The 27,280-nt window shown below is 33.0% G+C and overlaps 4 protein-coding genes and 1 non-coding gene across 7 annotated transcripts; 3 read left to right on the top strand and 2 right to left on the bottom strand.

The window, feature by feature from the left end:
- Positions 1 to 805: 805 nt before the first annotated feature.
- LOC112726373 (RING-H2 finger protein ATL67) lies at positions 806 to 1,787 on the top strand. The gene has a single exon (XM_025775736.2). It carries the CDS (start codon positions 1,025 to 1,027, stop codon positions 1,628 to 1,630), a length of 606 nt encoding a protein of 201 aa, XP_025631521.1. The 5' UTR covers positions 806 to 1,024; the 3' UTR covers positions 1,631 to 1,787.
- Positions 1,788 to 10,437: 8,650 nt separating this feature from the next.
- Positions 10,438 to 13,175, top strand: LOC112726372 (reticulon-like protein B5). The gene is made up of 5 exons (XM_025775735.3): positions 10,438 to 10,967; positions 11,826 to 12,006; positions 12,113 to 12,254; positions 12,380 to 12,449; positions 12,564 to 13,175. Exons 1-5 carry the CDS (start codon positions 10,763 to 10,765, stop codon positions 12,731 to 12,733), a joined length of 768 nt encoding a protein of 255 aa, XP_025631520.1. The 5' UTR covers positions 10,438 to 10,762; the 3' UTR covers positions 12,734 to 13,175.
- Positions 13,176 to 14,087: 912 nt separating this feature from the next.
- Positions 14,088 to 21,223, bottom strand: LOC112726367 (golgin candidate 3). Of its 2 annotated transcripts, XM_072210082.1 has the most exons (16): positions 21,185 to 21,223; positions 20,787 to 20,981; positions 19,906 to 20,004; positions 19,425 to 19,544; positions 18,724 to 18,816; positions 18,428 to 18,563; positions 18,269 to 18,333; positions 17,627 to 17,794; positions 17,413 to 17,493; positions 17,159 to 17,305; positions 16,730 to 17,026; positions 16,546 to 16,611; positions 16,081 to 16,283; positions 15,101 to 15,155; positions 14,720 to 14,896; positions 14,088 to 14,620 (listed from the first exon to the last, which is right to left on the bottom strand). In XM_072210082.1, the coding sequence occupies exons 6-16, from the start codon at positions 18,474 to 18,476 to the stop codon at positions 14,306 to 14,308; spliced, it is 1,623 nt and encodes a 540-aa protein (XP_072066183.1). In that variant the 5' UTR covers positions 18,477 to 18,563; positions 18,724 to 18,816; positions 19,425 to 19,544; positions 19,906 to 20,004; positions 20,787 to 20,981; positions 21,185 to 21,223; the 3' UTR covers positions 14,088 to 14,305. The 2 variants fall into 2 exon arrangements, with proteins under 2 accessions (XP_072066183.1, XP_025631511.1); XM_025775726.3 differs by having other exon boundaries at positions 20,787 to 21,188.
- A 1,465-nt stretch (positions 21,224 to 22,688) lies between these two features.
- Positions 22,689 to 22,843, top strand: LOC112731782 (small nucleolar RNA snoR145). The gene has a single exon (XR_003167542.1). It is a non-coding gene; the product is annotated as a small nucleolar RNA snoR145 (small nucleolar RNA).
- A 432-nt stretch (positions 22,844 to 23,275) lies between these two features.
- On the bottom strand, positions 23,276 to 27,024 carry LOC112726366 (uncharacterized). 2 transcript variants are annotated; one of them, XM_025775724.3, is made up of 2 exons: positions 26,548 to 27,024; positions 23,276 to 26,062 (listed from the first exon to the last, which is right to left on the bottom strand). In XM_025775724.3, exon 2 carries the CDS (start codon positions 25,925 to 25,927, stop codon positions 23,633 to 23,635), a length of 2,295 nt encoding a protein of 764 aa, XP_025631509.1. In that variant the 5' UTR covers positions 25,928 to 26,062; positions 26,548 to 27,024; the 3' UTR covers positions 23,276 to 23,632. The 2 variants fall into 2 exon arrangements, with proteins under 2 accessions (XP_025631509.1, XP_025631510.1); XM_025775725.3 differs by having other exon boundaries at positions 26,552 to 26,819.
- Positions 27,025 to 27,280: the final 256 nt, after the last annotated feature.

Below are 27,280 nucleotides of genomic sequence, written 5' to 3' on the forward strand. Positions count from 1 at the left end.
ATTTTTCAAATTGAACTTGTTATTGTCGTCTTCGTAAGAATGTTAAGAAGTGTGTCAAATTTTAGGAGATCTAATAGATCTCAATCATATAAAAGTATGAAACTTAGGTGAGGAGTCTAAATCATGGCAAGTTAATATGCAAAATTAACACACCCTTCACAAAAATTAGTTCAAGGGTGGTCACAAATTACTATTATAAATTTTAGGGTCCAAATTAAGTTAATTGTAATTTTAGGAATCAATTTGAATTCGACCTCAAATTTCAAGAACCAAATTGAGTATTAACTCAATAATATATACTATTTTTAAACTCATTTCAATAATATATATTAAAAATATAGCTGGACATGCTAATATATAATGATATTTAAGTGTGTTCAAATGTATCTGGTAAAATTTTTTTTATTTTTTTATTAAGATACAATTGGATACAAAAAATACACATGTCAAACACATATTATTAAAAATCGTATCTGAAATGTATCTAACACGTGAATACAATAAATTAAAAAAGTGTGCAAACTTTATATATAGATTTAAAATATTTAACAGTAATATTAAAGAGACAAAAAAATAAAAAAATTTATTTTATTTAATATTTATAAATACTAAATAAAATAAATTCAGACAAATTTTAGTTAATTTATTTTAGATACCAAACATTTTCGAATACTTAGTTTAATTGCATCAAAATTCAACTAATTGGATAAAAGACCACACACATCTAATAAATTAAAAAGATTGATAAATATACACTTGAATCCACTATAGCAACACATATAATGCACCTATATGTGCAAAGGCAAATCATGATCTAAAAATTTAATGCAAGGTTGCTCCATGAAAACAACCTTCTCTTAAATGCTTCATCTAACGCTTCCACCCACCCCACTCCCCCACTTCACCATTCTCCTTCCATCACCCAAATTCTCTTCCTTCTCCTTCCACAAATGGATTATTCCCCTTTTTACCCCTCTCTTTTTCCTTCTATCCCTTCTTCTTCTTCTCCTCTTCCTCCTCCCCCATGTCCTCTTTCTTTTCCTCTCCTCCACCGCCTCCACTGCCACCACCACCACCATCCGCCGCCGCCGCCGCCTACGTCACCAACCTCGGATTCGGTTACTCCATAGCCATAGCACTCGGCTTCCTCTTCCTCCTCTCCACAATCATCCTCTCTTCCTACCTCTGCTGCCGCGCTCTCCGCCACAACAACGACAACAATAACCGCCGCAGGAACCAAAACGACGGTGTCGTTTTGCCGCGTGTCATTTTCGTAGCTGAGAACGACGTTGAAAATAACCAGCCTGGTGGAGGAAACGACAGCGCCGTTTTGGGTCTGGACCAGATCGTAATTAACTCGTACCCTAAGTTTCAGTTTAACGGCAACAACGACGTCGATGTTGACAGCGTGTGTTCGATTTGTTTGTGTGAGTACAAGGATTCGGAGATGCTGAGGATGATGCCGGAGTGTCACCACTGCTTCCACGTGTCATGTCTTGATTCGTGGCTCAAGCTTAATGGTTCTTGCCCTGTTTGCCGGAACTCTCCGATGCCGACGCCGCTACCCACGCCGCTGCAGGAGGTGGTGCCGCTCTCTCTCTATGCCGCTGATAGGAGGGGAAGGAGTTGAGTTGAGTTGAGTTGACTTTTTTTTATTTAACAAAAAAAAAAAAAAAACTTTACTTGAAACTATGTTTAGTAAGTATTTTAGTATAAAAATTAGAATTTAATTTTAATATACGGAATATTTTTACACGTGCAATCAATAAAAATAATTATTTTTTTTATTGATCGTGTGAATAATTATTTAAAGGGTAAAGTATATTTTTTGTCTTTAAAGTTTGACAAAAGTTTCAAAAATATCCATAAGTTTTATTTTGTTTCATTTTTGTCCCAAAAATTTTCGATTTGCATCAAATATACGGTTAATTTTTCAAAAAATTTAAGACCAATTCAACAACAATTTCATAAGAACAACCCTCAATACAAGCAAATCAAACATAATTTTTATACATTATTGTTAAATTGGTCTTAAATTTGTTTGAAAATTTAGCCGTCGAGGGTATGTTTGATGCAAATCGAGAACTTTTGGGGCAAAATTGAAACAAAATAAAATTTATGGGTATTTTTGAAAATTTTGCCAAACTTTAGAGACAAAAAATATACTTTACCCTTATTTAAAAGAACGGATATGATTGCATAATCAGTGCATCAAATTAAATTCTAAAAATTATATATAGAAACATGTTCTTAGTTCTTTTTAATGGATGATTACTGATTAGATTGTTAGAATAATTTTCATATAAAAATAATTTGTTACGTCAAGTAGTTTAATTTATAAAATTAGTTAGTATGTTAATAAAAATACTATTCTAACAAATATTTATATGAATATTGAATAGGCACCTTTTAATTTATAAAATCTCAAAACTGTAGCTAGTTTTATAATTGTCTCTAATTGTAAATGTCTTTATGTTTATATTCTGTTCTATACAACTATATATTAAACACATTGTTCTAAGATTTCTCTTCTTGTGAAGATGAAGGTCTATAAGTATTTTTAGTTGCTAAGATAGTCATGTAGATAGAGTGTATTCATTTTATACAATGCCAAGTAATTCATGTATGTACTTCATGGATTGGATCAATGTGTTAACATTCTACTTGGTGGCATATATATATGATCTAGTATATGTGGCCATTATTATAAAATCGAGTATAATGAAAAATTTTTTTGTCAAGAAAACATTAAAAGAGCTTTTGTTATGAAACATTATTCAATTTTTTTTACTATAATCTTGCAATCTCGAATCTACTATCTCTAAATAAATATAAAGAGCTTTTGTTAAGGATTAATTCGTCGCAAATTGAAGTTTTATTTAAGAATCTGTCGCTAATCAATGAGTTACTGCATGCATAAGGCGAAATTCAAACCTCCGACACTTGTTTAAGCGGACGAGTGAGCTGACCACTCGACCAACCCAAGTTGATTTTTTTTTTCTTTTAGACTTAGTACTTTTACTACTCCATAAAATCCTATAAACTCTGCAAACTTTTTGGTAAACCTACTCTTCTTGTTACTCTTTCAATTTTGGGGCCATCTTCAGAATAATAGTTAGTCAGTTACTGTTAGTAGGGTCCAGACCCATCTACTTGTTGTGGTCATTAGTGGGAATCTTTGTATTATTTGAGGTATCACATTCATTCTCAGAACATGTGTTGTGTCCTGTTTTGTTGATCGCTAGTTGAATTAAATATTCAATTTTTGTGATAAAAAAAAATTGCATAGAATCATAAATATCCTACTTACTTGAGTAAATTTTATGATCACTTTTTGCTAATTAAAGTTGAGTATTTGTTAAGCGATCATCATTACATGACATTGGCTTGTTTGATTGAGTTTCTAAAAAAATATTTTTTTTAGTTATTTTTTTTTTAAAAATTTTATGGAAAAATAAAAGTAATTTTATGTTTAAATATTTTATACAAAAAGATCTTTTTATCTATCAATTATGTTTGGATATAACAATATAAAAATATTTTTTTATTTATTTATTATATGAAAAACATCTTTTTTTTAAGAAAAATATCTTTTTTTGCTTTTCAAAAAAGATTTTTTTTTCTACTGCTTTTATTTTTACTACTAAAAATTTGTCAAACACACTAAAAAATAAAAAAGATATTTTTTTATTGAAAAAAATTTTTTTTATCAAAATAATGACGGATAAACAAATAAATTGCATCATCCACAAGGAAGCTTTTGATTTGTGTAGGAGACAGAAATTAATCAGGGTTAAAAAGAGAAAAAGGAAGAAAACCTCTATTCTATTTGTGTGGTAAATTAATCCCATTTTAAATTTTTATGTACATAATTTTTTAATTTTTACATTAATCTCCCCTAGTTTTATTTGTTCTCCTCTTCTAAAGTTATATCCTTTTTATATTCGCTCCCTCTAAAAAACTATTTTAACTCCGTTCATGTAATGTCATTGGTAATAGTGGCTGGTTTGAATTCCCAATAGTCGGAGATGATGAGATAAATATTTGTTTTCATTTTTTAGAAATATATAATCATAGAATTGTTTAATTCTATAATATTATATCTTTGTCTTTCATTTCAAAATCACTTTTTGCATTTATTTTTGTATCTTTATCTTAAACATAAACCAAACCCTACCTATATAGTGTTAAACTCTCTTTCATTAGCATTCTTTTCTTGTTTGTTGTTGAACACCAAATACGTGGAGGACATACAAAAAATATTTGGACGCTTAAGTTAGCGAAAGAATAAAAATTCAAAAAACTTTTATAAATAAACTCAGATTCCAGTTGTTGCAACAAGAATGTAACAGTAAAAGAAGAATTAATGCAGAATTTGATCAAAAAGAAAAGAGGGGGGAGGGGATAGGATTTGGATCCAAACTCTAATTTTAAGTATGAGTTGAGAATATTATAATTCTAACTCTATTCATTCTTAATTCGCGGGTACCCAATTTTACAGGCTACTTACAAAAAAGATGTAACATTTTTTTTCAAAGTCAAGTAGTATTCATTTCATAATTCAAGAAATACAAGAAGTTCATGTAGGACAAAAAAAAGAGAACGGAGAACTCCCAATCAACTCCCGTGCTGAGTTATATAGCAACATAATAAAAGGAAGAATTACAAAGGGTATAATAAAAGGACAGAAGATCTAAATGGGGCTTTAATCCCTAACGTTTCACTAGAAGGGAATTGGAGAAAGGGAGTCACTCAGATAAAGATGCTGAAAACGTCTTTTTATAAAGATGTTTTTTAATAATTAAAATTTAACACATATAATCGATTAAATCGTGTTATTTTTATCAAAATTAGGCTAGACAAATTGATTTGACTGAAAAATGGTGAATCAAATCTTGAATTGGTCTAAATTAATATTATTTTTTATAGAAAATGACTACAATACCCTACTATAAAAAATGATTAAAATATTTTTATTATATATATTAATTTTGAGAATTTTAAATTTTAGTCCTTTATTTTTCTATCGTAGGACTAGGATTTAGAATTTTTAAAATTAATATATCTATATATAATAAGAGTATTTTAATCATTCTCTATAATAAGGGTATTGTAGTCATTTTTTTATAAAAAAAAATATTAATTTAAACCAGTTCAAGATTTGATTCACCATTTTTTTGTTAAATCAATTTGTCTAGCCTAATTTTGACAAAAATAACATGATTCAATCGATTATATATGTTAAATTTTAATTACTGAAAAACATTTTTAAAAAAGACGTTTTATGCGTCTTTATTTGAGTGGCTCCCTTGGGGGAATAGTCACCACTTCCATTAACATTCTTCGAGAAATTCGGTCTGTCTCTTCCGGTAAAATTTTTTCATGTTCAAAGACCAAGCAGTTTCGAGCTCTCCAAATATTTCGGTACATAATTTCAACCAAGAGCAAGTTTTGTTAGTCACTTCCACTCCCTCATAGGTAAGCTTTCTTCCTCCTCCAACATCGATAGAATTTCTCTTCCTCTTCTCCTATCGTCACACCTGCAAATGGACTTTTGAACCATACTTCTTTTGCCTTATTGCAGGTGAATAAGCAGTGCATAGTCGATTCCTCTCCTATCTAACATCGGGGACAAATTGCAGAAACTGATGGAATTCGTCGCTGGAGATTCAACAGGACATGAAGTCTTCCATGAAGGGCACGCCAGAGGAAGAATTTGATCTTCGGAAGTAATCTCATTTTTCATAAATCTTTTCAAATATTACTACATTGAGCTGTAGGTGAATAGAACTCAATTGGTGGGTGGTGAAAATGGTAAGCCACTTGATATACTGATACTACTTTATAATTACCAGACTTGTGAAAAATTTAGGATATTCGGTCCTCTCGGTCTTCAATATTAACTGAAAGAATACTTTGAGTAATTTTTGGAGAAAACAAACACTGTATTAATTGATTATTCCATTCCTTGTTCTTAGTTAAGAGTTCTTTTACCCAAGTCACATTTTGCCTTGTTGTTGCAGATTGTATAGGAGCACAATGGGGATGAGGAGATGGCAGCCATGGATCTACATAAACATGGATACTTTTTCCTGACCCTACCTTCCAGAGCAAGCCTTTTTCAAGAACTTTACAGCCCTCTAGGACGCTTCTCCAACTCCACGAAAGTACTGTTCCTACTCTTGCCTTCATAATAGACTGGTATATGTAGTACTTTCCTTTTAGCATCTTAGTAAATAGAGATTTTGGTCTGATAGCTATTCTCCAACACAGTTTTTCTAGAAGTGCCAAATTTTGGGCTCGCAGGTCCTTAAATATAATTTGATGATAATTTAAAATAGAACTGATTTTTATGTAAAAAAAAATCTATTAAATTATCCATTAATGATCTTCTCTTAGTGATTTAGGATCCATTTAGTGAGAAGTCTTTGATTCAACATTCACTTGAAATATACTTTTATATAAATATAGAACATATACATATATAGGGTGCAGGTTGGTCGAGTAAGATTGAGACTCAACCCACACCCGACCCGACCCGCACAAGAACCCTACCCACACCCTATACTACCCGCTGCGAATCAGATTGGCAACTCTACCCGACTAGGTTGAATCGGGTTAGGTCCCCACTGGTAAGGTGCATGTTGCCACCTCTCAATTCTCTGCCTTCGAATTCAGGAAAAATGAACTCCACTCGTAACAAACTCAACCATTTCTTACGTCCCACTATCCATCCTCTCTCACTATATTTCCATGGAGTCCTAACTAACTCTCTCTGATGCATTAGTTGGGTTTGTCATTGGGCCTTCCATCGAGTCATTTTGTTGAACCGGATCAGAGTTGACGTTCTCATTAACTATCCCCTGCCCGATAAGGACCTTGTCCCCAAGGTGATTTGAGAAAAAAACATTAGAGCTCATCTTTGTCAACCCAAGCTGTCTCTTCGCAAGGTGACCCTGCCCATTCCACCAACACCTATTCGATCGGCGCCCCCTCTCGCCTGACGATGTTACATCCAATAATCGCAGTTGGGAGGGGCTGGAAAGTCGTGGGTGTCGCTGTTAAAGTCGGACTTCTCATTGGTGGATTCCCATGATACTCTTTCGGCATAGAGACGTGGAAGACTAGGTGGATAGTGCTCCCCTCCGACAACTCTAACCGATATGCGAGCTTCTCAACTCGCCAATGCACGTGGTAAGGCTCGAAGAACCATCGACCTAATTTCGGGTGTTCCTTGAGAAAGAAAGAAATCTACCGGTACAGTTTAAGGTTCAATAAAACCCAATCATTCTCCTTGAACTCCTTATCTCTGTGATTTTTATCTACGTGCTTTTTTATTCTCTGCATTGCTTGATGCAGGTAAAATCCCAATTCATCATTAAAGACCTATGTAGCAAAATTCAGCCTAAGGAAGGAAGGAAACTCAACACTGTGGTCGAGAATGGATGAATGCTAGCAAATACTGCTCCAAGGAGCAATATGTGACTTCAGTTTAACCATCGCTTTGGAGATGATAAGTCGTACTATAATGTAGTCTAGTTCCATTATACTCAAACAAGTTCCGCCAAAATCAAATGAGAAAAATTAGGTCATGATCTGAGACAATGACAACAGAGAAGCTATGAAATTTGACTATGGACGCAATGAAGACCTTAGTAACAGATGCAACAGTAAGACCAAAACGCAGAGCTTTAAAATGGGTTGTCTTGCTAAAGCGCGCCGTCGACGACCACCATGATAGCCGAGTTATGCTAATTGCATCAAAATCCAAACCTAATATACACTTTGTCCAGATTATGTTTTACCAAATTTATATTTTTTTTTCTAAAATTATTTTTAGTTTGATGTTATAAGGTTTTATGAATAACATCTTTTTGAGCCGCATATGTTGCTGAGGAAGGGAGGTATTACACTCACCTTTGAGTAACTACTACTTTTCTTTGAGAATACATTAAATTGATTAGGATACTCATAACATGCACAAATAATTTACAAAGTTTTTCTTGTACAACTTCTGAAATTTCAATCAAATATCCAAATTCCAAACATGCACTAAATCCAAAAATAAGACATTGGTAGACCATAACGATTTTTTTGCCCCTCCTCTTTATTCTGGAGTTAAAACTCGAAAATATCTTTTGTTTTGTGTTAACAAATTGAGACCAAATTCTTAATTTTGTGTTTTGCTCTTATCATAAAAATGACCGTTCAAATTAATATGTTAGTAATAAGCTTAAATATTAGAATTTGGTTCAATCATTTTTTTTAGTCAGATTTAGACACTTCTAATTCTATGTATTACATCATAAATTTACACAATAATATTTGAATTTTATTCATTATTTGACCATCATTAAATCAAATATTAGAGTTTGATTCAATAATTTTTTTAGTCGGATGAATTGAACATTTTTAATTTTATATATTACATAACAAATTTATATATATAATATTTGGATTTTATTCATTATTTGACCATCACTAAATTTTCAATTCGAATACAGTATATTAAGAGACTAAATATACAGCCACACAACCAAAGCTTAGGTTGCAAAGTTCAATGCTTATTCATTCGTGTACTTTCCAAAACGAATGGTGGAAAAATGTATGTTATATGCCTTTCATTCTGGACTTATTTCCAATTAGTTTGTTAAAAATGACAATGAGTAATAGCTCAAATGGTATAGTCTCCTCATACTCAATTAAGAGGTTACGGGTTCGAGTTCTTCTATCTTTGGTAAAAAAAAAAAAATTAGTTTGTTAAAAATGTATGTCATATGCATATCACTCGTTCCTAGGATCTTTTTGGTGCACCTTGTTAAGAGGCACACAGATCCTTCACAAGATGGAACCTCAAGCTTGTGTTTTTTTTTTTTTTTCAGTTTTTGGTCTATGTAGTGAAGTTAGCCCAATTTCAACATAGCGGTACAGTCTCTTTTACCATAAAACAAATACAAAAAATGAAATCTACAATTTTTTTTTTCACTTTTTAACCAAATTAAGTACCAATTATTTAGAGTTTAGACACCATAGAATTTTTCTAATAGTATATTGTTGTATTGAAATTATTAGTAGGCAACCAAAATGTACCTTTGTTGAGTGACTACATATTGACACAGCCTTGTATAGTTAATTATTTTACCAAAACTAACAAGATTGAATTATTTACTTGCATATTATAGTTAATCTTTTGATTAATAGCCATATTTTGTAGATAATATCCTTTATTACGAATAAACAAATTTAAAAAAAAAAATTCTAACAGTTCAATACTTAACAATTTTTGGATGACTACAGATTAACCTTGATAATTTAACATCAATCTTGGTATTATGAGTATTATTTGAAAATTAGTGAGGCCTCAACGTGGAAGACACTAGACAGTACTATGACGTTAGCTCCACCTTCCACCACAAAAAGCACCAAGCCGACCAAGACCCCAATTCACCATTTAGTCCAATCCGTAGCCGCCACGTGTTTCATCCCATTCAGCTATCAGTCACTTCTTTCCGAAAGGATCCACTCTCAGACAAGGAGTAGTACCATGCTAATTGCTAACTTTGGCACAATTTGAATTGGGTTAGCAACTTAGCAAAAGGCTATTGTTGGTAGTAACATTTAAAAAAAAAATAATTATTGTTATTTTATCTGTATATTCTTTTATCCACATTTTTATTTTTAATATTAAGTTAACAATGATGTTTTTTAAATTGTGATCTACTATGTCACAAAAAAAAAAAATTGTGATCTACTATAATATTTTTCTAAAATGTGGGATAATTTAATTTACGGAGTACAAATTGGACCGTCTGATTTTTAAGAGGTATAGAAATCGAACCGTTTGATTTTTAGATTCTCCAAATTTTTTTAATTTTTTAAACACAAATCGAAAGAACCTCCTATAATTTTAAAAAACACAAAAAATTACTACGTTAAGAATTAAAATATAACACTCATCTTACCACGATATGGTTATTTTAATTATTGAGTACTGTCATTTTAATGTTAGTTGGTTGAAATGGAGTATTATATTTTTTATACTAAAAATAATTATTATAAAAACCATAGAACTAATAATTGATTCAATAATTGCACGGAATGCCATTATAGTAACATCATGTTCAAAAACTAGTTTTGAATGAAACTTTGAAAAAGATCTTATAAAAAAGGTAACAATTAATTAACTTATACTTAGGTGCAAAATATAAAATTATATATTTTATTTATTAATTTAATTCTTTATATAGTAAAGTTATCCTTTTTTTTTCAACGTTAAAATTATACTTTCTAAGGAATAAATTTTTCTTTAATTAGCTATATTCTTTAGGAAAAAATTTCAACCAAAAGGATTACTTTTAATATATTGTAAATACAAAATATTTTATAATTCTAGTTAATCATATTTCATTATTTAAGTAATTTTTATACACTTATAGTAAAAGTGTAAACTTAAAATTTATTTGAGGACATTAATCAAAACGGCGTTAAAAGCCTGGACTCTATCAAAACGCATGCCGCTTAATTCACGTCCGTTTCTCTATGTACCAGATTCAAATTTCTCCGAACCTTAGGCTCGGTTTCCGAGCCTCGTTCTCCGCAACACTATAAAATGAAAGCGAGAGATTCTCGTTTCGAACCCTAACATTTCGCTATCACGTTTCACACACACTCCAGCTCAAAAACAAGCTTAATAGTGTGAGCTTCGTTTTCTTCATCTTTTTAAATCTGAATTCGAAGATTTAGGGTTTGTGTTTCGGAGAGAATGGCTGAAGAACAGGAGAGCACTGTGACCAGCCAGGAGTCGTTGATCGAGAAGATCGCCGATAAGATTAAAGGCCACGATTCTTCATCATCGTCCGATTCCGATTCCGATTCCGAGAAAACCGCAGCTTCGTCAATTAAGGAGAAGGTGTTTCGCCTCTTCGGTAGAGAGAGGCCTGTTCACTCCGTCCTCGGCGGCGGAAAGCGTATGAATCTCTCTCTCTCTCTCTCACTCTCTCTCTCTCTATGATGTGCTTACACGTGGTAGTGGTAGATCTGTGATTTGAGCTGATTCTGTATCTGATTTAGTTTGTTTATTGAGAAAATGTTTATAGGAAATGATGTTAGTGCTACATTTTGTTGAATTATTCTATAGATCTAAGTTTTTAGCTGAAATCTAAAATCTAAAATGTGATAATTGTAGAATAAAATGTGAAATGATTCGAGTTTTTTTTATATTCTAATTTTATGTACCTGGAGCTGTTTATTATGCTTGATTTCTATTACAACTAAAAGTGACAATGTGAATACATAATTAGAGAATTAATAACAGTTAGAATCTTATGATGTTTTTTTTATTTTATTTTTTATTTTTTTTATAGTCCGTATAATATAAATAGATAAATCGCAAACCATTAAGAAGATAATCTTGACATTATGTCTAATCTATACATAATATATGCTATTTTTACTAAGATATCTTATGAAAAATCTTTCAAGTGTTAATGTATATATATCTTTGTGGAATTCATATACAACATCATATATTACTACACATATATTATATCTTGTTTATCTCTGTGATAAACTTATTCTTACATTGTATAATTTTGATGCACTGCCGCTAAAGATGTATTATGTATGCATTCAATTATACATTAACTAACTACGTACTACACCATGTGAATGGTCATCTAAAAGATCTTTGTGATAGGATAAAATCTCTCCGTGTCAGTGTATCAAACATAAAATGAACGATATATTCCAAAAATTTTACATAGTTTTATTTTTTAAATATTGTTCTTATGGTTTTGAATATTGTTCCAAAAATTAATTGTTTACAGCTGCTGATGTGCTATTATGGAGGAACAAGAAGATATCCGGTGGTGTGCTTGGAGGAGCCACTGCTGTTTGGGTCTTCTTTGAATTGCTTGAATATAACCTTCTCACTCTTGTTTGTCACATTTTGATCCTGTTGCTTGCTGGTTTGTTCTTGTGGTCCAATGCTCAGACGTTCATCTACAAGTGAGACTCGAAACTTGTTAGCATAGAACTGACAGCATAGTCATGTGGGTTTAGATCATGTTGTTTTAACTAATCACTTGCGTGTAATGTCAAATAATGGTTGTAGGAAGGAGCCTCACATCCCACATGTTCATATTCCAGAAGAACCATTCCTGCAAGTTGCATCTGCATTGAGAATTGAAATCAACGCTGGATTTTCTGCCTTGCGTAACATTGGTGCTGGAAAGGATTTGAAGAAATTCCTAATTGTATGTAGTCTAAAACCTCCTTTCTGTCATTCCTAAATACTATTTATAACTAATTTTCACAAATTTTGTATTAAGTTTAATTTCGGCATTACTAAATACTGAGGATTGTTTTTTGAAAATATCAGGTTATTGCTGGCTTGTGGGTTTTATCTATTATTGGTAGCTGGTGCAATTTCCTGACCTTGTTCTACATAAGTAAGTACAGTTTACAGGCATTTTATATAATTTTTTTATTATTATATTATTATATATTCCTTTTTTGGTTTAGAGATTTTACTGATTTGCTTAACCTTCATTTGGTTTGAGCAGCTTTTGTTTTGTTGCACACCGTCCCTGTTGTGTATGATAAGTACGAAGATAAGATAGACCCCTTGGCTGAAAAGGGTTTCATTGAGTTTAAAAAGCAATATGCTGTGTTTGATGAAAAGGTGTTAAGTAAGATCCCTAAAGGTCCGTTGAAGGCCAAGAAGTTAGCCTAGTGTTTAGGGTTGGTGTGCCCCATAACCCAACACAATAGAGTTGCTCTGCTTGAGTACTTTTATATACCAGAGCCTCGCATCTTTTGTCGTATAACCATGGCCTTGTTAAAGTTTGGTTTAAGCTTCAATATTTAGTTTTTAAGTTTTGTTACAGGCATGTATGGATTTTGCTGTCTATGTTTTCTGGGCTTGTTTTTAGTCCTTGAATCAGTAATTCTTATTGTGAGCTAAAAAACCTCACCTCTTGTTCTTATTGCTGACTTCGTGGTGCTTGCTGGTAAATAGAATTGCCGGTTCATGATTACGGAAAAGTTTTGTTCTTTACAAAAACAAAACTCAGGCTCTTTAGTTTCCATACTTTTATTTGTTGCCCACTACTTTTTATATTATTGTTGTACTTTGACTCGTGATTTATTTTGTGTGTACGATTACTTATTTTTAATTGTGTTATCAGATAGTATTATATGCTTTGATTCGGAATGAGGTTCTAAATAATACGTAACATTAGCTATTGATTAGCAAATTTACTAGATGATTCCTGAGTTTCTTGTTTTGTTATTAGACCTTATGTTTTGATTCGTAACGTGATTCTAAGACTTCTAAATAATGTGTAACCTTGGTTATTGATTAGTTAATTCACTTGCTGATTCCTAGGCGTTCTTTAAAATTTTGTTGAATCTGAAGGTAGTGGAAATGTCGTTACGGGTATGTATACATGCATTGGGTTGTTAGCTTCTCGTCTCTACGGTTCACATTTTTAATTTTGAAAAATATTTAATTCTAATCTAATTCATCTCCTTGATTATTTTTTTAATTATAAAAATTAAGAAATAATATATTGTATGAATTTTCACTCATTTATATTTTAAGAGAAAAATAGTTGAGAAGATGTATTAGTCTTTGTAATCATTACTCTTATTTTAACCGGATGAATTGATACAATTAAGTAATGGTAGTGATAGCGTTCTAAGGCCTAGTTTGGGCATACAGTTAAATTAAGTTCTTTTTAAAAAAATAGTTTAAACAATAAATATTTGTATTAAAAATAATTTATAAATAAGTTATTTTGTATTTGATTTTTTAGTTTTAAAAATATTTAATTTAAAAAAAATGTAATAAAAAAATTTTATGACTGAGAGAAAATTTTTTTTTTTACCTTTTTTATAAACGCTTATTAAGAAGTTAGAATTTTTTGAAAGCTCAAAAAATCTAACTTTTAAAACTTCCAAATGGTCCTAAGTATTAACAAAGACGTCATACCAAACATCGCGATCGTTACACTACATTAACAAGGGAGTCGAGGACCACATTCTTACAGGTCAGTTTGCAATGAACAAATAAGACAACAAAAATATCGCTGAATAGTGCATACGAATTGATATGCATCACAAAATTGAGCATATAACCTTAAATTTTTAAACTATGTACACGTGAATCCACCCGATATGACGACGGTAATGTTTAAATTAAGACTAATTTTGAATGTGAAAGAATTAATTGAAAATCATTGCATGCCTACATTTTAACCACCAATGATCTATACTTTTTTGATTAATTACATAGTTCCACTATTTAAAATCTTGGAAGCAGGTCTGAACTAGAAGGTTTTTCATCAGACGGGGTAAGAGGAACTGTTGAGAACTCGGAGTTAAAATTAGAGATACGAGGGGGAACACTAATTTTCTGATTAATTGAGAAAGCAGAAGCTGTTCTATTGCCAAGCCTGTGGTTGGAAAATGGTGATATTGGTGGAGCAGCAGGAACAGTATTTGGACCTTTATCTGGTGAATCCTCAATAGGGTCAGCAGTATTTGCTGTTGATGATTCCCTCTTTTCTCGTTCTTCGGTTTCCTTGAGAAGAAAATCAACCCACAGATCCGCAATGGACTGAAAAGGGGGAAAACGCTTCATTAAATCTCAAATCACATTGCAATATTTTTGCCAAAAAGAGTAAGTACTTGTAAGTGGTTAACTAGAACAACTTACCTGATCATTGGATCCCGCACTTGCAGCTGTGTCAGTTGAACTTCCTCTCAAGATGCCTCCAACCAGGCGACCCGGCAGACCAAGAACTCCACGAACTTTACCACCTTGTTGAGCAGCACCTATTCTTTGCTTGTCTTCATCAGAGAATCCAAGCATGCGAACCATTAGATCCAAAACCTGTACCCCAATATCACACATTATGAGCAGGATCAAATATGACTACAAATTGCGGAAAGTGATACAAGAACACAAACAATAGTGGTACTTTTACAGACATCAACTAACATAAGTCAAAACAGAGCGAGGGTTTTGTGCAGAGAACGAAGGAAAAATCCTTCCCTTCCCTTCTGCATATTTCACCTAAAGCAATAATAATTATACCTCTTTGCTGTGATTTCTCTGGAAATAAGTTACCAGTAATTTTATAACAATGCGCCTGCAACGAACAGCATAATTTGGATTAGTATAATAATTTGCAATCTCAACAAAAATAATTGAAACAAAGTCTCTCAAGTCTAGAATTCAATCAAAATTCATATATGCAGGACTTCGTTAATTAACTTTGATGAAATTAACAAGGAAAAGAATGTAGACAAATCATATGAACTTAGAGGTGGCGAAATGGGTTGAACGCAGTTGAGATCAAGTCTGCTAAACTCATACAGCCAAATCTACTAATTTCGACAGGGCTCTACCACCCTACGGCCTGCTAGGATTTTGTTTTTGTTGTCTTTTTTATGATTGACGGATGAGTACTACAAGAACATATATACGAAAGTTAAAAATTAAGATTTCCAAATACATCTCTTTCACTTTTATCCTTTTTTATTCCTTTTTTGTTTTCTTTATTAATTTTATTTTGCACCCTTTATATATATGTTTCAAACTATGCGACTTAACTTATTTCTCAAAACAAAAATAGTTTTTTTGTTTTTTTTTTAATCACAAAATTATGTTTCTATATTTTTGTTGTGAATGACTGAATGTCGTTTCAAAATTGCTGTAATTTGAAAATCAAGTTAAAATTGTTATTTTTTTATTCTTTGTATGACTAAACTACTAAAATAGTACTCAAAAGTTCGCATTGCTGACAAAACGAATCCCAAAAGATGCTAACAACAAATAAGCCCCCAAAAGATTTATAAAGTACAACAAAAAGAACTAAATATTAAATACATATTCTAAAAATCGACTTTAGAGATCAAATTTTGATACAAATTTTTGCAATCATTATTAAAAAAATAAGATCTTTTCATCTTTAAAATTTGGTAATTTTTTGTCAAGTGAGTTTTTAAAAACAAAAATTTTATTGTGAATGACCACATTTCTTTGAATGGAAAAAAGGACAGAAACAAGCTAACCTGTCAACAAGATAATCTGAATCCAGAGACATTCTATTTAGTTGCATCATACTTTGCTCAAGAGCTCGCCTAACTTTGGAATTGTCTTCCTCGAGTTTAACTACTCTGCTTCTCCATTCAGTTTGTACCTTCTCAGAATGCGCAAGCTGGGCTAAAACTTTTTCATTCTCAGTCCTAGATACATCTACTTTATTTTCGGCATCCTGATCATGGAAATAATAATTTAATCGCCTTGTTACCAAATCAGACACCACAAGTTCACTTATCTTTTTCGATTGAGAAAATATAATAAATGGCAGACTAGGGTAAATCACTTAGAAGTTACATTACATAAAAATTTTACGGTACTGAATGAAAACAAAAAAGAAATAAAAAAAATTCTAATATTATTCCATATAAACTTAATTTGAGTGTATCGCTTGAACTATATATAGAATATTTAGAGAGTAAGAAAGAGAATCATACTCTCAGAAGTTGAGTAAGCCTAGCTGTTTCTTCTCTTGCACGAACCAACTCTCCTTCTAAATGTTCCTGAGGACAAAAAATATATGAGCCTCTCCACAGAGGGAAGTGTAACAACTTGAGTATTCTCTGTGAATTTTGTTACTGTAAATAATAATAAAGAGAAAACAGTGGCATATTTTTATACCTTGGCTTCAATTTCAGCATAGTACTGCCCAAGAGCGGTCTGTAGATTCAAAAGTTCATGATTCTTAGCATCTATTGTTCTGATACAGTTTGAAAGCTTCTTGTCCAGGTCGTCGATGATTTCTCTAGACTTGAGAACTTCGCTGTTGTTTGCCATCTTCAGTTCTTCCTGACTTAAAACTGCCTGCTTCAGGGTTCTCTCAAGATTTGATACTTGAGCCCTTAAATAATCATTGCTTTGCCTTAGATCTTCAATAATTTTGATGTCTTCGTCCATTTTTTCTGATTCTTCGGCTTCCTAATGACAAGCAGCATGGAAAACGTCTTTCATATCGCAGCAGGATTAATATATTAAATCTACTCTATCTTGAATATCATGCTTTATTATCACTGGTTCCGCTTTTAGAAAATAAACTATGAAGGATGAAACCTTTTCCAACAAATGTTGTTTAAGGCGGGTCAATTCCTGTACTGCTTTCTCCTTTTCTCGCTGTGTATCCATCAAATCTTTATTTAACTTTTGTATGGATCTTTCCATTTCTTCCTTTTCTGGAAAACTTTTGGAAGGATCTGACATCTGTTATAAAAAGCGAATGCCGGCATTCCAAAAAGTAATTATTTACATTATCAAAAAGCCATTATATTGTTAACATAACTGATATCCCTTGAATGCTTGACCTGTACCTGAGAAGCACTGGAAAGGACATTAGCCGCTAAAGATTTCCTGCTAGTTTCAAGAGCAGCCTCAATTTCATTCTTTTCCATCTAACAATAAGGAGAACAATGGGTTATAGTAGAGTGCATTTTAGAGGTAAATATCACAAATTCACAACTAAAAAATATGTCTTTTACTGATAAGCAATAAATTTAGGGGACAGAAGGTGACAAATCTACTAACCTTAAGAGTGGCATTTTCCTTCTCTAAGGTTTTGACAAGTCTTTTCAAGCTATCCACTGCCTCACCTGCTACGTCACTTTCCCTTCTAGTTAACTCAATTTGTAGTCGCTTTATTTCTGACACTTTCTCATTTAGTTCATCACGTATTTTCGTCATCTCCATAGATGTCTTCCAAGCAATAATATGATGAGTTTAGCTAACAAAAATCTAATAAACACCCATGGCATTAGAGAAGATTGCAAGTAAACCAGTGTGATCCTTGTCAGTAGTCCTATTGCAATATAAGACTTTAGAGTGTAAGGAAGAACAATTTATGATGAACTTCTAAGAGATTGTTTTACAACTTTATAGTGAGCTAAATCATTGTCAGCAATAAAACAATGATAAAAGTATCAAATACAGAAGAAATCTCCAACTGTACAGCACAGTGAAATGCCATGTATAGTTGTACACCTTTTGCTTTATCTCGATTAATAGCTCTATCTAATTTTAAGTTATGACCTCCCCATAGTATAACTACAAACAGAATGATTCTTTTCATCTCACACACTTCTAACATAGATGATGTGTTGGGCTAGATGAGTACGGTGAGCAAAAGAATGCTTCAGTTACAATGACGAAATATATATAATATAAACTCACTTTGTCTCTATCCAACTTTAATATTTTAAGCTCCTCCTGAAAGGACTTGTTCAATTTCTGTTCCTCTGACATTTAAGTGTAGAATCAAATCGTTAGGCAACTTAAATATATAGACCAAAAATTACAATAACATTTAGATTCCAGATGAAGAATAAAAACCTTGGCATTTTAGCTGAATCTTTGCCAATCGAGCGCGTTCTTGCTCCATTTCCAACTTCAACTTTTCTATCTCAGCTGTATGTTGTACAGCATCTGCTGTTGGCCTATTTCTTCCATCAACTAAATCTGCAAGCTCCTAGAAGGCATTCATACATCTGTTGTCAAATTCACTCATCACTAAAAGTAAACTTACAAAAAAATATTAATAAATCAAAGTTCCCAGATAAATAAGATTTTAATAGATATAGGACGAAATCAGGAAATTACTTAAATTCAGAAATCTAAGTTGTCATTACCTTCTCATTTCCTTGTAAATTTGAATTTTTAGATTCCGTCTTACTTTGGGTTGTGAACTTATTCTGTCGATTGGGTGATTGGTCATTACTTCCCTGCACAAATATTTTAAAGCAGTCGGCATGAGTACTTATGTATATGTACAGACCAGAAATGCACCGAAAAAAGGAATACTCATGATCAGATTACAACAGAAACATAGCATTCCCATAGTTGTGAAGGAGAAGAGATCAATATTCGAAGGCTAATAACATGCATTTCAAAACAGTACATAGATCTTAAAGTCCACTCTCACACATAACATAATATGTAAGAGAATATTGAGAAATGAGAAGAGACATATATACCACAAACAAATATTATAAAAAGAAAGAGCTTAAAGATCCTAATGGGGGATAAATCATTAAGTCAGGAGAGATTACAATGCCATAGCCTTTGAATGCATAGAAGTGGCAAAGATAATGCTATTTCATATTGGTAAGTATAAATCTCTATAAGAAAAAAAAATATATCTTTCAAAAAAGTAAATTAAAAAGTGGATTCACTCAGGAAATAACCCTATCTTCCTGCTCAGAATTGAGGCTCACGAACTCTCAACTTAAAACTAAGACACAGCAAGGAATATGGAATTGCTCATCAAGCATCCTTCTCAATCACTAGTTAAATAAAATCTCATACAAATAAGCCAAATGTGTAGGTCTACCTTGACAGAATAAGTTCCACTTGTTGATGCTTCAGTTCTGGAGACTCTCAATGCAGCGCTAGTAGCATCCAAATGCTGTTTTAATGAGCCATTTTCTTTATTCAATCTAACAATGTGATCCTGTACAGTTGGAATGAGTGTGGTTAATCTAATCAAAGGCCATCAATTAAAAAAAGGGGCTAGTTAATTAACAATTAAGGTAAATTGTTAACTGACCATTTGAAACCTCCATGTGAGATACCACCTATTTAATATATAATTGTATTATGCATTGAAGAAAAAGAAATACCCTCATGTTACAGGGGAAGGTGGAAAGGATAATAGCTCTAGATTTAGGAAGCAAAAAATCCAGAATTTCTAAAGATATTTTTATTTCAAAACGCAAAAGCTCAATAGAACCAAAAGTAAGAATGTATGCAGCAAAATGAAATAGATCATTCAGAAGAGACTAGTTCATGTATTCCATGAGTAAAAATCATACCTCCTTTTCTTTTAATAGAGCTGCATAGTTAACTGAAAGAGCTTTAATTTCTGCCTCTGATGCCTGAAGTCTCTTGATTTCTGCTTTGTATTGTTCTATCTACAAAAAGCACTGGAAAAATTGAATTGACATGTTTTTTTCTCTTACTCTACCAAAATGGCATCTTATTAACCAGCTGTAGTCAGTACTAAATATAAAAGCAGACTATCAACTCCCGAAAGGTTTCTGTGTAAAAAATCGTAAGAAAAGGTAACATATATCTCTTAAGTAACTAATTTTCTATAGACCAGTCTAGACAATGGTTCATTGGCAACTTCTTGAAGTACAATAATTAATTAATAATGAGTTGATGACTTGATGACAACAAGAACCAAGCCTTTTTCTGACTTTTCTCACCGGAATGGCTTCCTCATAATCTAAGCTTAAAACTGGAGTGAGATGTCACACTGCCTCTAATTGTTCCAGTTTATATCTAAGCTTAATAAATAACATTAACTAAGCTTACAATGTTGACACTTAACAGTACGTTATAACACTAATTTAAAAAAAAACGTTAGAATTAATTATCCATAAGCGTGATAAATTAAATTATAAGCGAATAAGAAGCTCGTATATCTAAATACTGTCTTCTTCCATTTGTTTGTTTTCGATTTGATAATATCTCGTAAATCTATCTCTAGTCACTTTCTCTAATAATAATATCTCGTTAATCTCAATTGCATGAAAACTAAAACCCTAGAGCTAGCTCAATTCCAGAACCAGATTTATTTCCACCTAAGCTTATCAACGATTCGCGCGTTCATTCATTCACATTCCTCATAACAGCTTCCAGAACCTCAAACAGTTAAAAATGCTTCAGAGAGAGAGAGAGAGAGAGAGACCTCGGAAAGAGACGGATGCGCGTGATCGGTGCCATTTGCGAGGGGACGAGATCTAACTGCCGGCGATTTGGAATGAGCGGAGCCGTGAGAATTCCGACGATCGGAGACGGCGGCAGGACTTCCGGCGTAGATGCTAAGGATTTCGTCATCGTCGTCGTCGTCGTGAACGTCGAGTGCGATCTTGTTCAAGTTCTCCTTCAAATTAGCAATGGTGCCCCACATCTTTCAAAATTTTCCCAAATTTACATCAAATTTGAAAACCAAAAATAATAATAACAAAAATAATCGATGAAGTATTATAATAAATATATTATTAGATGAATGGATAGAGATAGATGCATCTGTGATGATTGTGGAATCGAATTTGAAATTGAAATGAGTGAGAGTGAGGGAGCTACTTCCAATAATGGCAATGCAATTTCGGGATATTTGTGTTTCTCTTTTTTTTCTGATGAGCTTAGATCTCAGATTTAAACGGAGAAGGAGACAAGTAAACAGAAAAAGAGAGGGACCCTTCTAAATTGTATTTCTTCTCATTTTTTTTTCAAATAAATAAAATTTGAATTTTATTTTATTATTATTGACATTTTTTTTTAATTTTGAGCCACGTGGTGTGGTACGTCCAGGTGCAGCTACATTGAAGCTGAAGAGAAGTGTTTTGGCAGCAAATCGTTTTTCGGTTCTTTTTGTATTTTACCAACCAATATATTTTCCCTTTATATGTTATTTAAGTTTCTTATTTACTTATATATATTATTAGGTAAAAATTCGCAAGTAATTATTTTATGTAAAATTGATATTTAAGAACTATTAAATAATTTGATAAATTTAATTAAATTATTATTTAATAATTTTTAATTATTAATTTTATATAAAAATAATTATATTTAAATTTTATTTTTTAATAATTAAGCATGTGAAAAGTTGAAGTTAATTTTAAAGGATTTATCATATATTTTATTAGTACAAGACTACAAGTTTTACATTCATAGGAAGATTGATAATTAATATTAAAATTAAAAAAAAAGTTTATAAAAATCCAAATTCCAAATCCAACTGGCATAGAATATTCAGTTGTTGACTATTCAGACACAATCACACAATTGACTACCCACCACTACATGCACTATTTTAACAAAAAATCTAAAAGAATATTCTTCTGGGTTTTTGGGGTAATCGGGTACAATTTGGGCTTTAGGCCCGTTTCTTCTGAAAAAAAAATGTGTTAGTTTCATTAACATTGGGGGTTTAGCACGTCCAAAAAAAAAAAAAAAAAAAAAAAAAAACATTGGGGGTTTAGCACTTTAGCTATATATATAAATGGAGCATGCTCGTTCAGCTAACTGCTGCATCATCTTCTCTGCTTCTATTGTGTTAACGAATTTTAGGGTTTTCATTTAGTTGAAGCCGCAGCTACGTGTTCTTCGTTTTCTCTATTCTCAATTCATCGTTAGTTTATTCTAAGCTGAATAATTATAATAAGATAAGATGCTATGAAGAGAAACAAGGAAGGATGGTTAATTTCAACCATCGATTGCGGATTTATCTGCAACATGATCCCTTCCAAGTTATTATGGTTCGTATTCACTGAGCATCTTCTTCGTCCTTCATCCTTCATCGTTCATCAATAACAAACCCTAGTTTTTTTATTTCGTTGTTTAATTTGAGATTTGGAAATGGAATCAGTGAATCGAAGGTCCTATGGAGGATGCGCCATAAATCAGTGCGTGATTCTTCAAGTTTGCTTTCGTACATTGATCGATTCGATGTCTCGTTAACGAATCGAATGAGTTTTAATCGTTTGGTTCGGTTTAACGGTTAATTTAGATAATCGCACACATTTATGTAACTTAATTAGGTACTTAAGTGTTAATTAAGTAGCATTAGTATTTAATAAACCGAATGCGAAGATCCCAGCAGAGGGGCGAGTAGCTCTTCGTTAATGAGGCCTCTCTAACTATTACTATCAGTAACCTTCGCAGATTGATTTGCCGAATCGTAGGATTGCCAAAATGCTTCGTATTTTTGGTGCATCTGGAAAATTCGGCTACATCCAAAAATAAAACAAATCACTTCAATTTATTCAACTATAGCTAAATCCTTTATTACACTATGAGTTCAACTTTTTCAAGGTGAAAACGGTTATGTATTGTTTATAGGATTCTGTTAATGATGATCTAATCCCAAGTTCATAGATTCTGAATGAAGCGAGACGATTTTAGTCAGAATAAGTTTAATGACACTTAATATAAAAAAATAAAAATAAAAAGGTGACATAATAAATTCAGGGGCAAATGACCCATATAAACCAAGCTGATTAGTACAATTCGAAATATACCCGGTGCTTGGTTTATATGGTCATTTGCCCTAAATTCAGTAATTATGTCAAGCTTTTATTGACAATTGACATCAAAATATCAATTGAAATATTATCTGAAAAAAAGAAGTACCTGCATTGTTGGGTTGCATCAAATAAATTAGAGTTAATAGAAAATGAAGGACCAAATATATATAGCAGAATTTTCTAATAAGTAGCAATGTAGCATTATGTGTAGAAGTGAGTTTTCTGTTTCTCTGGCCCTAGATCCACCTAGAGACATTCATATGAATGCTGAGAGCCTAACAGTAACTTCAAACCTTTTCAATTTTTCCCTTAGAGGCTAAAATTAAAGTACTCAGTAATAACTTAATAAGGCCAACTAGAACAAAGCCTTAATTGCTAAAATACATGGACAAAATTTATGTAACAGAAACTTATCCGGTGTAAAAAGGTGCTTTCCGGTTGTTATACACGTTGGAGCATCACCATAGTAAAGTTACAACAAAACAGCAAAACCTTTTCACCACTAAAATCTTCTGGGCTTGTTTTGCCTTTCTAATATACCACCAAGATTGGCCAATGCATCACTAAATTTTTGGATCTTGAGGAATCCCCTAATCATAGATGTTTCCCCCTGCGATAACTTTGCTTTCTCCATCACCATATTGATGAGTTCAATGAGTGTCTCCTCCCTGGACAAAGAACAAAGACCTTCTGCCAAGAAACAAAACGACGGGAACTCTGGCAATATTCCTTTCTCCAGCATCTCGACGGTGAAGTCGACAGCCTCTTGTATGGAACCACCACCATTACAAAGGCCGCGGAAAACGATTTTGTACGTTAAAGCATCCGGAGGATCAGCTTTCTCCATCATTTCTCTAAACAGCCTCATACCTTCTTTTATTCTCTTTCTTTTAAAGAGTGCTTGAAGCACCGGGTTATAAGTGCGCGGAGTCAAGACCATACCTTTCATCTGAACTGATCTGAGAAGCCTACTTGCAACCTCTGTCCTACCAGCCTTACACAGTCCTTGAACAAGGGTCCCATAGGTTACAATATCTGGTTCAATCCCATTTGAACTCATGGTCTGCACAATTTCAGCAGATTTCTTTATATCCCCATTTCGGCAATAGTGTGCAAGCATTGAATTATAAGTGTACTTATCCGGCTTTAATCCTTCCGTTATCATCTGATCCATAAGTTGTGCAGCTTCTTCTGTTCTTTTACTTTTGCACAGGCCATCAATGAGAGTGTTATAGGTTACTGAATTTCTTGACACACCCTCAAGCTCCATCTGGTCGAAGATCTCCTCAGCTTCTTTAATCCTTTTGTTCTTGCACAAACCATCAATCAGAGTATTGTACACTACCACATTCCTAGTGCAGCGATTTGCCTCCATTTCTTTAAGTAGCAACAAAGCTTCTTTAAGTTTCCTCTCGGAGCATAGGCTGTCAATCAATATACTGTATGTGAATTCATTCGGCCGACACCCTCCTTTCTTCATCTCCTTGAACAGCACCATAGCAATTTCGCGATTACTGGCCATGCAGAGGCCTTGTAGCAAAGTATTGAACGTGGAAACATTGGGCAAAATCCCCCAAGAAGTAAGCACGTGGACGAGTTTAGTGGCTGCCTCAACATGGTTCTCCTTGCACAGAGTGCTAATCAGCATGTTGTAAGTTTCAGTGTTCGGTGAACAATCCTTTGAAAGCATCTGCTCAAGAATCTCAACCGCCTCATCAACCTCGTCTGACCTACACAACCCAAAAATCAATGAGTTGTACGTGTGCACATCCAAGTCGAACCCTCTCTCGAGCATGAAATCCATCATCTCCAAAGCCTCCTTGATATTCCCAGTCTTGCACAATCCATTCACCAATGCATTTAGTGTAACTTGATTTGGGGAAAAACCTTCGTCAGAAACCCCGTCAATAAACCTCAACGCCTCCTCAACTCTCCCATCTTTGCAAAAACCATTCACGAGAACATTCACCGACACATTCGTCATCAGGCACCCAGACTCAACCATCTGTTCCTTGATCCTCAAGGCACCCTTCATGTCACCTTCCTCAATGAAACCCTGCATCAGTGTTGTGTATGTCATCTCATCTGGCACCAGACCATAACTCCCCATATCCTCAAGCATCAAAATTGCAGGTCTCAACTGATGCACCTTGCACAGAGCCTTAATTAAGATATTGAAAGTTGAAACATCAGATCTAACTCCATTATTAATCATCTTCGAATGCAAATTTTCCACTAGCCTAAGCTTTCCGCCTTCAACAAGAGCATTTAAAGCAATGTTATAAAAATGTGTATCAGGCTTCAAACCAAACTCATTTTCCATCAATTGGAAGAGTTCGATAATCCTTTCATGTGAGTTAAAATTAGCATAACTCTCAATGAAGATTATAAAAGTACTTGAATCGACAGTGCAATTTGTAGACTTCATTTCACCAAGTACATTTAACATTGAATCTAAGTAACCAACATTGCCAAGATGACGAAGGATTTCATTGTAGACGGTGAGATTGGGTGAGAAATTGGGCTGCTTTGCCGCCCATTGGAAGATGCGAATTGCAGACAACTCATCGTTTTGACAGCGCAAGAGATCAAGGAGTTCGGTGGGTGAGAAATTTGGTGGGAGCGGGTGTTGATGGTGTTGGGGTGTTATTGCGGAAGCTGAAGACGAAACTACAGAAACTTTGAACGTTTGAATGGAAGAAAAAGAAGGGGGAGTGAAGAGTTTTGGGTGAAGTTTTGTTGTTAGTGTGTGGGGGAGGAGAGGGTGGTGGTGGAAGTGAAGTGATGACAGAGCCATTGGCAATGGAAGCTACAGCAGCTCACAGGAGGTTGCAGTGCAGCAATGTTTGTTCAGAGTCTTCAATGTAATGCAGGATTGCATTGCACTGGTTGTGATTTACAATGCATGTTCTACTTTGAAGCTGTTTGGGTCCTGCATTTGCATGAAAACTTGCATTACTTTCTTTAAGTATTCTAAATCATTAGATAACTCCCAACCTATAAATCACATCATACATCACTTATTTAAAGAATATCGCTATCTCAGTAAATTTACAGTTAGTGAATACATATAGTTAGTTAGTGATATTATTAACATTGTCCCTTTTAATATCTAAACCAATAACTGTAATTTACAGTTTCTGATATCACTAACTATTTGAGTTATCACTAACTGATTTCAATGCCTTTGGCTTTATTCAATATGCAACCTGCCTAGGAAAATACCCATTTACAAATTCTAATTAATTACTCAAAATCAGCGTAATTTTAAACAAATACTATATCGAATTATCAACAATTCAATATCAACTTTGAACTTCAGAAAAATTAACTAGCAAATAGATCAAACTAACAATTAACTTTTAATAGATATAAGAGATTTTTTAGAGATTAGAGATTCAAAACAATTTTTTGTACCTACGTGGCTAGAACGGCGACACTGGAGAGAGAAAGAGAGGAGAGCAGCGGCACAGCTACGAAGGAAAGAGCAGAGCGGATAAGGCACGGCGGCGGAGGCGAGGCAGAGGTGGCGAACGGCGAGGAGAAAAAGGGTGCTTCAGGCGGATAACGTAGTCTGCCTCCAACCTTCTAGCTCTCTTAGGCTGTTGCAGATATCACCGCGTCTCTTTTCCTCTTCTTCTTCTTTTATTATTTTTTTTTTCTTTTATCTTTTCTTAGTCTTTAGACACAAAAACAAAAAATCATTTAGTATGATTATAAATACATAATGTGTTATTATCTAATTATGTATATAATTCTTACTCTAATATTTTATTCATAATATTCTGAATAAATAATTGTCCAATTTATTTTTGTTAAAAAAAATGATTTCTTTTTTAAAAATAATTTTCCATTTTCAAAAATTCTATTTTATATTATTTTATTATATATAATTTAACTCTTATTAAAATTTAATTGAACTTTTCCTAAAAGTTCTCTTAAATCTTACTTGGTGACTTATACTTGAAAAGAGGTGTAGATGTCCTATATAGAAAATAAATATAACTCAACAACAAAGAAAACTTCAATTATAAAAACAAAACTTATGGCTATTTATGTCTTTGATTACACTATTTATATCTTCAAATTAACAATACCATGCAAACAATTGCAAACTAACTCAAAGATGATCAAACACCAAATCTGGAAA

The sequence above is a fragment of the Arachis hypogaea genome, chromosome 12, assembly GCF_003086295.3.
Source record: "Arachis hypogaea cultivar Tifrunner chromosome 12, arahy.Tifrunner.gnm2.J5K5, whole genome shotgun sequence".
Lineage (NCBI taxonomy): Eukaryota > Viridiplantae > Streptophyta > Magnoliopsida > Fabales > Fabaceae > Arachis > Arachis hypogaea.